A 16,265-nucleotide genomic window follows, 5' to 3' on the forward strand; every position below is an offset into this window, starting at 1 on the left:
TTCAAAAGCTCCTTTCTGTCCTTCTGCCTGTGGGGTGGATTTGGCACTCAGGCTGTGCACAGAACAGCTCTGGCTTTGCCAAAAAGCGAGGGCTGGTGTTACACACGCCTCATTGCACAGCTCCGTCTAAAACGGCTGCTAAAACAAAGCTGTCAGCCTTCAGGGCTGCTGGGGACCAGCTTCAGTTGCGGGTCCCCACATTAAGTCCTTTCATCCTCTGCTGGGATCAGTAAATAAGAAAGGTGAGCAGTAGATTCTAAAATGCCACAGGGGAGGGCCAAGTCGCACAACGTGAACCTAAAATACCAAACGACTTTACTGAATGGATCCAGACACAGTTTGAAGCCTGTTCTTTGGCAGTAGAACGTGCTGAGCTCTTTTGGGCATGTGAGGCACAGCAGAGTTCAAACTTCCACAGGGTTTTTTTACATTGTTAAGTACTCCGTGATCTTCAACAGCACTTAAGGAGTGCAAAAGTAGCAACAGCTTCAAAGTTCTTTACTGTTTTTCCCTCCAGTGTTTTCCCATCTAGCCACACCCGCTGCACCTTCCATGGTCAGCGGCTCGTTTCAGTGCTTGAGTACGAGGATGCACTTTCCATAACACAAAAGGTAACAATAAAATAAATTACGCACCCTGCATTTGCATTCCTTAAGAACATACTACTTCTCAGTGAGTTCTACTTAACTTTATAACAGTTACTGCAATCTCAAAGCACTGAAGGATAACAGTGTCACACATCTCCCTGCACGTGATGAGAGCAGAGGTTTGCTCTGTTCAGACAGACTTTCAAGGCTGGTTAGAAGAGATTCTGTCCTACGCAATATGTTCCAGGTCCCCGTATTCTGCAGGACATGAGAAAATTACCAGTGGACCTTGTGAAGCACCTCCCAGAAAGACACAGAGCTGGAAAAGAACCATCAGTTAAAGCGATGCGTAGGGCAGGACTACAAATTGCCATCTGGCAATAGGGTAAGGAAAGGCATCATCATTGGCGGCTTCCACCTCCACAGAGAAAGAAACAACTGTTTGTGCAGTAAAGTGGTTTGAATACTTGGGAAGGTCCCCAACTAGCAGAAAAAAAACAACACCAGTAACACAAAAACAACCAAAAACCACCTAAAAAAAACACCCTACATCATCAGTTGGACAAAAGACAATAAATCAGAATAAATAATGAAAATAAAGATGTTGAAAACATAAGTAAACATCTCCCTGGTGCAGGGAAGAAGGAAGCATCCCGAATGCCTGATCTGACAATATGAGAAAGTTAATTAAAAACACAACGCTGGATTCTTATGAGCATCTGTTCAGCAAAGGTGCTGCCACTGATGTGTTGAGGGATAGATACATCACCTGAACACTGGGACTTACACCGCTGCCTGGTGAGGAGATGCTGAATACAACAGACGGGGAAATGGTATTGTATTGACAGGAGCATCGCTTGTTTACAAGTTGCTGACAACTCCGAGGCAAACCATCCTGGCAGTCGTGGATCAGTGACCTCATACCCAGAGCACAGTGGGACAGGGCACACCGGCCATTAACCTGCAGCAGGGAACAGAACGTCCGGGCCCTCAGCACCCAGCCAAAAATGTTCGGAGCTTCCTCTCCCTTCATGACCCCAGACTGTTAGCATTTGTGACTTACACTCATTAAACAGATGCTGAAACAATCATTCTATCAATTTTGTGACAGACTTATGATTTCTAAAAACTAGAGAAATCAAAATCATAATATAGAATCACTGCATTTGGCACAGGGAAATCTTATGTGATGGAGAAAGGGAAACTGATCACTGAAATAAAGGTTACACACGGCTTAACTGCAAGCGGTTATGCCCTGATTGCATTTACTATGTGCAAACAGAACAAAAACCAGTTCATACTGATTTAGGGCTTTAGAAGTTACAGTTGCATAAGAATGGAAAAATTCTTAAACTTGGGGAAAGCATTTGACTTAACATGGTCACGTATCTTTGAAGTAAGACTTTTCTAAACCCAAAAGTCACATCCAACCAAAATGCTGTCAGTGTTTGCAACAACTTGATGAAAACTTGAAGCAAATTTTAATCCTCTCCCTCAGGCTACAAGGAAATGAGCAGGGGAAATGGGGGAAAGCTGAAGGATAGCAAGGAGCCCAAATGAAATGCTACAGGCTGCTGAGGCAGAGAAACAAGGAAAGTGTTTTGAACAAAAGGAACCCCAACACAGCCCAGAGCCGTCACTGCTGAAATTCTTCAGTGAGGGGAAATTTGCAGAAGGCAGAACAGCTCAACAAGGAGCTCCAGCACTCTGCAATGATACACTGGCATGCAGGAATAGATACTGTCTGTTCTGATAACAGCCACCAGAGCTCAGTAACACCAGTTACGGCCAGACACTAAAACATCAGAGAGGTGACAGAGAGGAGAGCAACCTTAGAAGCGCTATGAGCAGGGAAGCGCCGCACACAGAGAAGCTCTACCTCAACAATACACATCTGGAACAGTCCCTCCATGCAGGGACGTTGCCAAAAGGCAACAGCAAAGGGCTTCTCAGCCAAGCAAAGTTACATGAACCCCTCTCCTGAAGTCAGCAGTAGATCACCTCAGTTACAGCAAGCGGCACCCGTTGCACTCTGGCCTGGGGAACTCCTTCATAGCAGGGCTGAGGGACAGCCTCACTGGCAGGAGGTCAGGGCAGGAACAATTGGGTTCTGTGCATGGTGCGTGCTTGGTCAGAGCTCTGCACTGAGGGCAGCCCTATAGTCTGCAGCACACAGCCAGCTCCCAGCAGAGGTGATGGGCTTCTGTCAGCACCCACAGGTGACAGTGTATGAGAGCCTTCTGTGCACACACACAAAACAGTTGCTGGTAAAAACCACGCAGCTCTCAGAATTCCTCTCTCATTTTTACCTTTTAACGGGCTCTTTGTGTTCACCTAACAACTTTCACAACAAACTCCACTTATTTATGTAACGTTTGCAAGCACTTGGGCATCTCCACCGTGCTCTCCATTGTAAAACAGAAGGCATCGCTCGCAGCTCGGAGAGCAATACCTCAGCCTGAGTTACTGCCCGCGGCACCGGGACACAAAGCAAACTCCTCCACGGTGAAGCCCGAGCGGCTCAGAAGTGAAGCACGGGCACCTGCCGGAGCGCTGCCCGCCTCCGTGCGCGGCTACGGGAGCGGGTGCCGAGCTCCAGCCCCGCGCATCCTGCTGAGCGCGCAGCCGGGCATCGAGGCGCGCCGCGGGCATCCTCAGGAGCCAACGAGGCGTTGCCCCGGGCCTCGGCGGTTCGGATGACAGCGGCCCGAAACACCTGGAGGAAGCCCGCCAGCCCTCGGCAGAAGCCGGCCCGCCGATTCGGGCAGGGAGATGAAAGTTCTCCGCTCTCCTTTGCAGCCGACAACTCCGACGAATCCTCCTCCGTCCCACGGCAAGCGACAGCGCGCGCAGGCTGCCGACTTCGCAGAGGCAGGGGCAGCGCGGCCGGGCAGGAGCAGCGCCCCGCAGCCCCCCGCGGGCTCCCCGCCGCTCCCCGCACACACAAACGCCCGCACGCTCCGGGGCGCGCGCTCCGCCGCCAGACAAAGGGGAGGCGGCGGGCGGGGCCGGAACACCGCGCCCACCCCGCGGGAGGCAGCGGCCCCGCCGGGCCCGGCTCCCCCTGCCCGCCCGCCCGCCCCCGCGGGGCTGGAGCCGCCCTTTCCCCGGGGAGGCGCCCGCCCTGCCCCTGCCCCGCCGGGCAGCGCCGTGCCCGTCGCCAGGAGAGCGGGCACGCCCCCGGGTCACCTCCCGCCGCCCCGAGCCCCCTCCCCGCCGCAGGGATCGCCGGCCGTACCTGCCGCCGCCGCCGCGCCGCCTCAGCCCGCGCCGCCCGCCCGCCTCCTCCGCTCACGGCCGCGCCGCCATCTTGCGTCTCACAAACTACTGCACTTCTTTTGGGGCGGGGGGGCGGCGGCCGAGCCGGGAACTCCCAACGCCGCCCGGGCCCTCGCCTCGCCGCCGCCCGCGGCGCCCACTCGCATCCTCCCGGCGCCTCGCTGCCCCGGGGCGGCCGCGCGGGGAGGACGGGCAGCGGCGGCCGTGCCTCTGCCTCCCTCGCAGGGAGCGGGGGCGGAGCCGCTCGCCGCCCCGCCGCCGCCCCGCCTGTCGGCGGCGGACACCCGGCGGAGGCCGGTCCGGGCCCGCGGCGGTGCCCGCTAACTTAGCGCCCGGCCGTCGGCTTCTTCAGCCCGCGGCTTGCCGCACGCGCCCGGCCCTGAGCGACGGCAGCGCTGCGCGGTCCCGAGCCGCCGTGCCGCGGGCGGGGGGAGAGACGGCCCGCACTGCCCCGTTCTCTGGCGAGAGGTGGAACTTGGACATCTTCTTTCTCCAGCCACCTCGGACACGTCGCTCTTAGCTCCCACCGAGATACTTTGCGACGCACCGCGATTACATGCTATGTAGGCTGCTCCGAAAGTAATGCCGCCCGTTGATTTCCTTGGAAACGACAACAAACACAAAGAGCACAGGAACACTGGAGGACAGAGCAAGTTCTCAGCTAAGAAGTGCTATTTTCCAACAGTCAGCACCGTCAGCTACGTATTTCTGCCAGCAGCAAACGGCTGCACGCTGTGCTCATGGAGATGTGCGCTACTGGAGCTCACCTACTGTTTCTCAATGTTTCACCAGCCACCACCTCCCTGTGCTCACATCCCGTTTGGTGTCCTTAAGCATTCAGCAAGCACCCACGAATGTCAGAGTGCCATTTCTTCCACATGGCCAAATTCAATTCCACACCTTTACTTCATACACACTTTCGTATCAGACACCATTCTATTGGATTGCCCCTCTGCTGCCGTCTGTCACACAACAAAACATAACAAATAGTGGTGGGCAGCTCCAACTGCTGTACCACCAACATCTGCCTCTGACCCTGTAGGCCAACATTATAAAATAGGAGGCATGACTTTCGGAGCAGCCTTTGTATTTCCTCTATCACTATTTGCAGCTCTGACTCAGATACTACACGTGATTGATTCCCAAGAGAGAAAAAGCAGAATGTGGCTTGTGGAAACTGCTAACAGTAACAGGGAACAACTCATGGAACACTGAGACTTCCAGGTTTTTAAGTTTTTGAAACTGTAGAGGTGTGCTTTGTTATTGAGATGAACAACAGGAGATGTTTGCCCATAGCCTGAAGATAAGTTTGCTCCTGGTTCCTCCGTTCCAGTCACGCCTTGTGAGGATGAAATCTTTGAGCTGCCATGCAGAGAGCTGACTGCACATGATTGTATGGTGATAAGGGATGAGGAGAACCCGGGAAGCACAAAAGTGTGTTGTATGCAGCTCAGAAACTCTTACAGAAAAGACTGGGGATTTCTTCACTCCATCTCTGTTACAAAGACATTTCCAACAAAGTCACTCAGAGAATCAGATCAGCGAACCGCATGCACACCTCGAACAAATCTGTGATACTAACCAAGTTGCAGAACAAGTTAGGGAAAAGCAAAGTTGACTCCATTATTACATTTTTAATGTAATATACATTAACATGTGAATTTCAGATGTACGCTTTTCTTCCTCCTGCCTTTGCTATTGCCACATAAGCAATATACCATAAACAAGGTAAGCTACTCCCATAAAGCACCTCTTTTAAAGCCTTCAGACTCATACTGCTTTTTTAAAGATTTTTAATGAAAAGAAAGAAACAAATGGACATTCATTTCTCATTAATACTAATCCAAACAATACAAATGAAAAAAGAAATCCCACATAGTTTAGAATGTTGGCACACACTAGAAAGAAACAAGAACACACACATAAGAAAGCACACACGGGGATTGCACAGTTAGGTATTCAGTGACATACCAGCAACAGATACTGCTACATTTTTCATCATTATATAATTGTTTTTTGAAAATAAAATCTTCCCCCATCTTAGGTTAATTTAAAAAACTGTCACATTAATTTTCTCCACTGGTTTGAAGAGGAATCTACCTCTAAAACAGAGGCTTGCTCTGATATTTCTTACATATATTCTTGGTGAAATATAGTTAATTTTAAGAAATAGACAAATAGATTCTCTCTTGGTCACTAAGAAAATTATTTACAAATTTAATTCAACTATAAGGCACTATCCGTGCAACTAATAATTTATATTAAATTAATAAATATTAAAATACTACTTTCCAGTATAAAGATTGTCACTGTTAGAAGCAAGACCAAGCATCATGTTAGGAAGTTTCAATAGCAAGCTTGGCTTTGCCTCTCAAGTTGGGATTTTAATCGTTGAAAATATACCATAGCAAAAAATCTTTGTGGAATTGTTTTCTCCCACATACTGTCTTTATGTTGTTAATTCCAGGAAAGCCACATGAGAGACTATCAGGCAATTAAAAAAAACAAAACAAACAAAAAAATCTCTGAACTGCACTAAGAGTTTTCTAAAGGCATTAGATTTCATATGTCAGAATCAGACTTGTTTTAAAACCCTTACATACCATGCTGTACAATATATATCACCAGAGATTCCTGCAGAAAAAAATATATATGGGAAAGGATGATAAAAGCTTATCGATTTATTCATCCTTTTCTTTTAAGAAGAGGCACTGGAAGCATCTGGAAGACATTCACATCTACACTGTGACAAAGGCACTGACTGCAGTACTTCACAAACCACACAACATGAGGCTAAGGTGCTGTGTATTGGAGAGGACAGCTGAACACACTGATCTCAAAAGACCAAACTCCTTCTGTCCGAGCTCGCTGTTCATCACAGAATATCAACAAATACGGGGAAAGAATACAAAATAAAAGCACTTTAAAGAGTTTCTGAACATTAAAAATATATTTTAAGATAAATTTGTTTTATATACGTAAAGTACTGAATTACACACAAAAAGAACAGAAGAATATGCAATGAAAACAACTTTGCAGAACAGAAATCAAGTATGTCACAGATCATATTAGCGCTAAGGCTTTAATTTCTTTCTTCATTACCTAATAAGAAAAAAAAAAACAAAAATATTAGTAAACAGAAATAAAACTGATAAACACTTTCTACTTTTCCATAAAATGAATAAAGAATTTGTAATTACAGCTAATTGTTAGTCATACTTAGCAAACAGTGTGCTGCCTCTCTCACAATGCCTTGTTATCCCCTTTAGCTTCAGATACATCCTCATGCATCCAAACTGGAGATTAGCACATAGAAACTCTATGGATCTATACTGTAGAATCATAGAATGGCTTGGGTTGGAAGGGACCTTAAGATCATGAAGCTCCAACCTCCCACCACAAGCAGGACCACCAACCTCCCCATTTAATACTAGACCAGGCTGCCCAGTGCCCCATCCAACCCGGCCTTTAACAACTCCAGGGATGGGGCATCCATCACCTCTCTGGGCAGCTTGTTCCAGCACCTCACCATTCTCTTGTTAAGGGACTTCCCCCTGACATCCAACCTAAATCCTTCCTCCCTCAACTTAAAACCATTTCCCCTTGTCCTGCTATTATCTACCCTTTCAAAGAGTTGACACCCCCCTCCCCCCTTGGAGGCTCCCTTTAGGTACAGAAAGGCTGCAATGAGGTCACCCTACAGCCTTCTCTTCTCCAGGCTGAAATATATCAACAAGAGGTAGAAAATAAATTAAAAGAAAATGGCTTGCTTGAAGTATTACAAGTTAAGTTACAAAGGCTCACAAACCCTGATATAAAATAAATCCCTTAAATAAATTTCTTCTCAAGCTAAAACACATTGTTATCCTAGATAAGAGAAGGGTGCAGTTTTTCCAAGGGTGGCTTCCCTTAATCCAAACACTCCTGACTCTCCTAGTCAGAATAGAGCATCTGTTCTAACTCTTTATCAGATGTGGAAGAAGAAATAAAGATGACCGGTGCCTAAAAAAAAAGAGGCTTCCTCTTTTCAAAGCAGACTGAGAAGCATAAAGAATTTTATCTGTTCTCAGGCACAAGCAACTCAAAGACAAATGGGTTCAAGGATCCTAACTCTAAAGACTGAATATCCATTGCATCCAAGTTGACGCAATACTGGGGATGCCTGACTTGGACCATTGTGCCTCAGGAAGATTTCTGTTGAGTTCCGACAACTCCAAAATCCTCTTTTACAGGAAGAGATCAGAGAATTGGACCCATTAGCGTACAACTGACACTGGCAGAAATCTCCCTTTATGTCAAATTACAGATGTTCAAGCACACTGGTTAAAAATTGACTTTTCTCTAGTCTCACTAGAATCTCTCCTGTTACGTTTCATACTTTAATTGCTCTTAAGGATGGAATGTCTACCAAGTATCACCGTGTCTTCCTGCCTGCAGGGAGAGAGAGGAAGCAGAACACTTAGAAAAGCACCCCTTCACAGCCCCCCACCCTTAAGTCGGTTCTCAAGAAAAACTACTGACAGATTAATACTAACTGCTTGGAAAGGGCTGTGTGGGTGACTCATTGTCTTCAAGTTCAAGCTTTTTCCTGCTGAAACCACCAATTATGCCAAATCTAACAATGGTTTTGCAATATGGATAAATGCCTCCCAGACTGAAGTGAAAAAGTCTTACTTTGGTTTTTGTCTTCGCACAGACAACAAAGCAGTTAAGAGTAATGCTAAAGAAGCATGATATCCAGAACGCACATACACTGTGTAACAGGGATAGAACATGCTATAAGACAAAAATTACCTTCAGTAATTCGGTTTTGTCATAATCTTCCCGATGTTGATAAATACACTGACAAATTGTAGCATATAATTTTTCAAAATGGAATACATCAGCCTCCTTTGTTAGCTCAGTGACCATATTCAACAGTTGCTGAGGAAAAAAAAAAAAGGAAAAAAATACAAGTTTAGAATAGCAAGAGATCCTTGGCTCTTTTGTTTTTGGAAGTTTAGCAGTAATATTAATAAGTAACAGTACTAGCAGGGTGTCAGCGGGCTGTTTTAAGGTAAAAGGGCTGGTTGAATTTTAACACTGAGGTAGAGAAACTGCCTCCTAAGACAGTGCTTATCAAAAGTAAAAACAGCAGCCTACAGAAATCTACAGCATCTGTAGGTGTGGAAACATATCAGTCACAGTCCATTATAGGTTGATTTATTCTATATGTCCCTGCCATTAACTGTTTAAATTGGCACTGATTAACAACTGCCTTAATTTATAATAGTACATAAAGCAAAAATATGTTCTATTTCAGAATTTGAAAGAAGTTGAAGTCAGACATACTTTGAGCTCACAGTAATCCACCATCACTACAACAGCTGACTCTGTCACAACGTCCATAACTTTTTCAGCCCTCATCTGCCTCTGTTCTGTCTGAGAACATCTTGCACGAGTCGTGTGAAGTACCCAAGGATCTGGAATGACACAAATTTTCTCTGTCAAGTTTTCTGTTGATCTGGAATACAGTGTCCATAAAGCATCCTGTATTGGGATACAAGCTCCCTCTACAAATACAGACACAGCACTGTTACAGTTCCTTCACTGAGCAATGCTTGGCTTCTATCTTCTTTGCAGCTAAAGTTAGTCCTCTGCCAAAATGAGAAACTCAGAGCAAAAAGAGCACTAGAGAATACAGAAGGATAAAAGAAGGAAAAGAAACAGTCATGTTGCCATTACAACACTTCATGCTACTCCAAAAAGAATCCAAGTCAGGAAACATCTTACATTGCAAACATCAGACCTGAGTCTCCTACTCCACATGCTACTCTGGATCTGCACAGCTTGAAATACAGTTTTTTAATCTTATGCTGCTCATTATTGGAAAGTTCCTTATACAACAAAAGAACGTCAACAAATACCTGCTTTTCAGGTAACATTAGAAAGACAGATCTTAAGGAAAAAAAAAAGCAACTACAGAAAAACTTGAGCTTGGCTTACGTAATTACATGGGCAACATTACTACTGAAGAAACTGCTGATTCTCAAGAGATGTAACACAAATAATAGAACGAATTCAAAGGCTAATAATAAATAATATAATCCTCCTTAGATGGAATATGGAGCTAAATGTTCTGTCGGACATTTCACTTACCATTTGCCTCTGGCTTTCCAGAGGTGTCCGGTTTTTGGACAACAGAAACATCACTTTCCCTTCTCAGGTCTGAGTGTCCAGGCAGCCCGACACTCTCCTTTTCACCAGCAGATGTACCCATATCAAAAAGCCCGCCCTCTCTCTCCTTTTCTGATCCAGCTTTATTTTCATTGCTATTTGTCTGCCGTTCCTGAAGAACAGTTTCACTTTCTTCCCAAGTAGAAGCCTGTAAGGATTCGAATTCAGTCTGATCCATGTTAGAAATATAGCTTGCCAGAAAATCTTCCCCATCGCTCTCATTTGGGTCATCTTTGGGAATTGTATTCTCTTTATTGAATTGAAAACACCTTTTTCTCTTTGCAATGGAAAAAGAGGATTTGGTTTTTCTGCGTTTTCTTTTTGACACATCTACAAAGAAACAGTGGAAAAAGTAAACCGAAAGATTACCAAAAGAATTCTTTCAAAATCCATCATCTTCATTTTACTTGACTTACAAGGAAAACAATCAAAGGAAATGAAGCACGCTCTCCCTACATTCAGAAAAAAGTTAAACTTAATGGGGTTGGTTCAATATTAAAGATTGAAAAGTCAACTGCTTAATTTCATTCACAAAATAATCATCTTCAAGATCTTATAGGCAGACAGTTCTTCCATTCGATAGGAATTATTTCTATAAAGCAAGGTAAGACATTTACTATCTTACGACATGAATAACATAGATGAACAGCCACACAGCCTTTAAACCTGCTATCAAGCTCTAGTCTTTGAAAGCTAAATACATACTAAGAAGAGTTTAATTAAAGAGACAGCTTTAAGACAACATTCAAAGAAGAAAAAAATAGTCAGTAAAGACTCACACATCATATGCTTTCTGATTCTGTTAACCTTGTTAAAAACAAACTTTGTGGTTTTGCCCAACAGAAAAGCCCACTGTGCTTTGTATTTATGTAGGATTGCACAAAGTGCGAGTGAAGTCGGTGGCAAGATTCCCACTCACTCATGAGACCAGGAATCTTTACAACATGTCATGTGTTTCAATGGAAAGAAGCCAAAGTTTCTTCATGCCCTACTCAAAGGAGCAGGAAGAAATGATGATTGTTCCCTTTCCATCTCTATTTTTATAGCTCCTCACTTTTTCTTCACTTTCACCCTTCATTTGGAAATAACAGTAAAGGAGTAGCAAATATTTCAGCATTCTGGGGACAGAAGGGAGGAGAGGAGAAAAATGCTCTTTCGTATAATTGAAAACTAGTTGAGTATTCAGAAACCATGATACCAAGAATTAGCCATCTGGGAGCCATTCAACATCAGTTAAGTCATCAAGACCAGTGTTTTATACTGGTAAGCCAACTTTTTATTTGAACTTTAATTCATAACCATACTGAATGGATGACCTCTGTATTTATCTCACATTTTGAAGTAACTCAAAAACAAAACCAGAGGCATGACAGGTTTCTCTGATGCCTGGCTCTTCATGTCACAATAACACAGGGGTTACATTGATTACACTGATATCAATGACGCTGGCAAGTTCACCCAGAAAGTCTGAATAAATTGCAACTTGCCACTGGAGAGGGGTGTACTGGCTCCTACAGGTGTCACTGTCATCTTTGTTTTTTCACTGCACTTTGCATCTGTTTTCTTACATCCAGGAGCAGAGTTTTCCTTTGGCATCACTGTATAGAAATCTGGAGCATACTTTGAAGAGCTGCAACCTTGCGATAAAGAACAGAAAGCAAAGAAGTTTGTCTTGCATTTTTAGTTACAATTACAGAGACAAGACTTACAATCTTGAGCCTTAAAACACATACCTCGTTTCTTACGAGATTCTTTAATTTCTTCACAAAGTTGTTCAAAATCTTCATCTATTTCTTCCTTCACAATGGAATATGCAGTGTCTTTCAAACTACAAGCTCTGTGCCTAATGAGGCGATCTGAAATTGTACAGGCAGGACTTAGTATTTTCTACCAGGCAGTGAAACTCTTCTGAACAAGAGAAAAATGTTGCTCTGCGTTGGTAGTTTCTGAAAGGATATCTCAGGGAATATTTTTAGCATAACAACATGGAAGTTAATTTTCAGAGCAAAATCACTAGTTGATTAATATTTACATTAACACTTACATCCCACATCCAAGTAGTTTAGTGCTACAAGATTTACAATCTGACAAGCAATGCTGTCCATGGATGTTAAAAAGGACCTGATGCAAGGTCTATTGCCCACACACCCCATTTATCCATCTATGCATTTTACAAGGATCAGAAGTGCTAACTCACCTCCAGGGTCTTTATCTGGGTTGTATTCTAAAGCATTACTACAGATGAGATCAATATCTTTCAGAAAATCTCCCGCAGTTAGGTATTGGTGCAAGTCAATCTTAGATAAAACTGTTGAAAGATCCATTGGATGTTTAATAACTGTGTCATAGTCAGGCACCTACAAATGAAACAGAAGTTTTCAGAGGGTTTATTGGACTCGCACATCATCTACCAAAATTCTTTATTTTAAGAACTTTAACTAAGTGACTTCTTAAAAGCCCTGAATATCTGTGACATCAGGAGATACTGAAATTAACTAGTAAACTGCTGGAAAATGGAAGGGCTCCTTATAACTTGTTAGAAAGGGAATAAAGAAAAAGAAACATGGAGGTGAGAAGCACATAATAGTACAAAGCAGACAGCCAAGGTCAATTCATTTCACCTTGCCTCAGAAAAATCACAACAAAGAAATCCGAGGAAGTCACCCAACATTCTCTTTGTTGTTGGCAGTGAGAAAAAGGCTGCATGAATTGCGCCTTTGAAATGTCAGTGCTGGGCATCTACTATGAAATAACTGGACCCAGAGGTGCAGATTGTTTTACTCAGACTGTAAGAGGAGCCCAATGACTAGTTGAGATGAGGACATATATATTTGTTTAGATTATTCACACCTCAGGAACCTAGGGGAAAAGGAAAAGACAAGTCAGCAGATGCCTAAGGGAACAGGACTTTGCTGGTACACAGCTATATAAAAACTACAGCTGACTTGTAATGATACACCCCTGGTTTAGACTTATTCAGTCATTAACGGAGAAAAGAGGACCTCAGAAGTATATAGGAGAAAGAAGAAACCACACAACACTTACAGATGATCTCATACTGAGTATTCCCCGATGAAACAGAGAATAGAATCTCAAAATTATTTTACAAACTGCTGTTTCTACTCCTGTTCCCACAGAAATAACGGGCAGTCCACAAAAGTGCTCCAGGCCTTATTAAAATACTCCTATAAATGATATTTATGACTATAAAGAAAGATGGCTCTATGTTTTCCAGTGCTTCAGGGTGCCTTATCAAAAGTCTTTTCAAGAGCAAACTGTGTTGGCTTTTGGTCTGATGTTTTAGAACAAAAACAGAGCTCTGACTGAATATTCAAACAACAGACAGCTAAGAGCCTCATGGAAACAGCACAAGTAAAAGCCCTTCTTGCTTCTCACAATATCACTAAGAGTACAGTCCTAAAAACAAAGAGAAACCTTCCTATACAGAGCTCACAAACACTGAGAAACTATACGCACAGACAGATGAAATGGCATTATAGATCAACATCACTTTACCTCCTCCGGGTCAACAGGCTTTGTAAAGGCCCTGAAACGTTTGTCAATGGCAAGTCTGTGAGTAACATCCCTCAAGAAAATTCGAAGTTCACGCAGGGTATCTTCCTCCTGCTCCTCCAGACACTTCATTTCTTCCTCTGTCAGAGGTCGAGGTTCAGGTGGTGGTGCTACAGGCAATGCTTCCAATGTCTGGCCAGCTTCAATTAATCGGAAAATTTTAGTCAATGTCAGGTACTCAAATACAGGCACATACAAAAAGTACTGATAGAAAACCGCCACCCAAGCAAATACTGAACAGCTAGTAACTTGCAGTTAGGAAAGTTTTAGATGTAGAATATCCTCACCTGCTTTCCTTTTAGAAGTGGGAGGTTTAGCAGCTTGATTCAAGATCAAGTCCTCGAAAAAATGTCTTCTTTCGTCCTCATCCGGCGATTGGATATTGAAAACTTCTCCAAAGTCATTCTTAAACAATGTTTGTACCTAAAGCACAAAGAGAAAACTGTATGATGCACTGGTAATGTTGTGACATTCACTACAACTAAGACCACTCACTTTGTACTGACTTCCCTTGCTGCCCTTTAATTTTAACCTGCATAGTAGCTAGAGAAGGAAGAGAAAGGGTTCAGATAAGTAGACAAGAGAGAGCTTTCTATTAAGTTTTTATTTCTATATTTAAATCAGGTCTCAATTTGCATGCTTCTAAGGTGCAGTCCATTTTTCCATCGCTACTATCAAGAGATTGGGAAAGAATTTCAATATTATCTTAGAAGGAATTTATTTACCAGTATAAAAACTTTTGTGAAAACTTAAGCACTTCCAAAGCATTTCATAACGAACACACCCAGGTAATACCATCTTCCCCTTTGAGCACTGAGACAAAGTAATCAGAGTGAAAACAGCACATTTCCATTCTGAACACTTTAATGCAGACCCTTAGAAGCCTACAAAGTTACGCATGTATGCTTATTGAAGTTTATTTAGAAATACAACAAAAGTTTGATTTCAAAGTTACTTAGAAAGAAGCTGAAACTCAGCTTCCAATTTGTAAAGCCTTGAATCTTTAGCCTTTACAAAGAAAGGGATGGATTTTTTTTCTAGAAGTGTTTCAATCTTTATTTATTCTAAATTAAATTTCATTACTAGCATTTTATCCACCCTACTATGCAATGGCAGAATATCAGAAGAAATGTTTTCACTAAAAATATCTTCTTGCTACCTCCATTGTAAGGACTGCACAATCTGGACAAAGTAGATACCTAACTGCCTTGCAGTCACTCAAATTATTGTCTGAAGTAAATTTACCTTACGTGTTTGTGAGAAGGAGAGGAAATGTTGGGTCAAAGTTGGTCACTTGACTCAGAAAACACTTAAGGCAAATACTTTCAGCATTTTTATTCTAAGCAAATTTGAAGGGATTTGTTAGGGACCCTAAGTCATGACAGTATGCATTTTCAGAAAGCACAGTACTCCAATGCCTCAAGTATTCCTAAAACAACAAGAAACTGAATGAAGAGTTAAGAGAAGCATTGACAGAAATACCTCATCCGGGAGATCTGTGTGACACACATCTGATGTTGCAAGCAGCAAGACTGGAGCAAATGTTGGAATGTTCTGAATTAGTGATGTAAAGGTAGCTTTCAGTGTAGCTCCAACACTGTCCCACCACAAATGGATATGTGGGATATAAATTATGCTTGGTGCTGTCCGCTGAGCTTCTCGGATCAACTAGCAAAACAAAAGGTTGGATGAAACAACTCAACCATGTAGAATAGGCTGCTAATCAGTAAGTCTATGTATCCATCAAACTATCCTAGGAAATGCATGTACACAAAGCCAAACCATCAAAACAAACTAACCAAAGAACCGCTAAGAGGGTAAAATTTCTACTTTTGCTCCAATATAGACAATGCTACACACAATCATTGCTACACAGACAGAATCAGGCCTGAATCTGCCCTTTATTCAAAACTGCTGAGATAAGAGAACTCCAGAAGAGCCTTGCAACTCAAGTGGTGTGGTGGTATGCCTGAAGAACCAAGACTAACCCTTCAGCAAGCTGTTTCAGTCTAGCCAAATTCCTACATGATTGTGGCTGCACACTTTCAATTCAGAGTAGGCACGTATCCAAGTCAGTCTGCAGCACAGTCTGAAGAAACAAAGGCTTAGGTGAAAAGATGAGGGCTGACACTGCAAAAGAATCCTGGTTTTAATTCATATTTTCTGGTACATTTTTATGAGGCAACCAGTCTTCAGCCTGAACAAATGGTTCTGTAACTCAGTTTCTCCTTAGCAAAGGATTCATCAGATCAGATAACAAGCTCAGGAAGTCCAACAAGCCACTGCCTACATAAGGCACATCACACAAGACACGCATCTACCACATGGCAAGCATCTTTCCGCTCAACACATTTCTCTGTGCACTCTTTCATGTTATCAACATTCAGCTGCAAGATGGGAAGTGTATATCCAGGCAGGGATACTATATGGTTCTATGGCCACAGATACAGCCATCACATAACAAAAAGGGAAACGTGTGACAAAGGAGTAACCAGTCATGTATCATGTCCGTCCTTACTTGTATTGCTCTCAAATGCTTCTAATAAAGAAGAAAATGTTTTAATGCAGTGACTCCCAACAACAGGTTTTTTGCCTGAAAGCAAAACGGCT

At 43.2% G+C, this 16,265-nt stretch overlaps 2 protein-coding genes across 11 annotated transcripts in view; both read right to left on the minus strand.

The window, feature by feature from the left end:
* ZHX1 (zinc fingers and homeoboxes 1) overlaps positions 1 to 4,094 on the minus strand; it is a 29,533-nt gene extending 25,439 nt beyond the window's left edge. For all 10 annotated transcript variants that reach the window (XR_016465317.1, XR_016465316.1, XR_016465314.1 and 7 more), the window contains exon 1: positions 3,826 to 4,094. The gene's annotated coding sequence lies outside the window, so the exon portion shown is untranslated. The remainder of the gene's footprint in view (positions 1 to 3,825) is intronic.
* A 595-nt stretch (positions 4,095 to 4,689) lies between these two features.
* ATAD2 (ATPase family AAA domain containing 2) overlaps positions 4,690 to 16,265 on the minus strand; it is a 34,914-nt gene continuing 23,338 nt past the window's right edge. The window contains exons 19-28 of the mRNA XM_031591189.2: positions 15,138 to 15,323; positions 13,943 to 14,078; positions 13,599 to 13,795; positions 12,280 to 12,439; positions 11,816 to 11,938; positions 11,570 to 11,719; positions 10,005 to 10,412; positions 9,198 to 9,328; positions 8,661 to 8,789; positions 4,690 to 6,968 (exon numbers count right to left, since the gene is read on the minus strand). Of these exons, the coding sequence (XP_031447049.2) occupies positions 6,930 to 6,968; positions 8,661 to 8,789; positions 9,198 to 9,328; positions 10,005 to 10,412; positions 11,570 to 11,719; positions 11,816 to 11,938; positions 12,280 to 12,439; positions 13,599 to 13,795; positions 13,943 to 14,078; positions 15,138 to 15,323 (1,659 nt within the window). The 3' untranslated portion in view covers positions 4,690 to 6,929. The remainder of the gene's footprint in view (positions 6,969 to 8,660; positions 8,790 to 9,197; positions 9,329 to 10,004; positions 10,413 to 11,569; positions 11,720 to 11,815; positions 11,939 to 12,279; positions 12,440 to 13,598; positions 13,796 to 13,942; positions 14,079 to 15,137; positions 15,324 to 16,265) is intronic.

This window comes from Phasianus colchicus, chromosome 3 (assembly GCF_987193195.1).
Source record: "Phasianus colchicus chromosome 3, bPhaCol1.hap1.1, whole genome shotgun sequence".
Taxonomy (NCBI): domain Eukaryota; kingdom Metazoa; phylum Chordata; class Aves; order Galliformes; family Phasianidae; genus Phasianus; species Phasianus colchicus.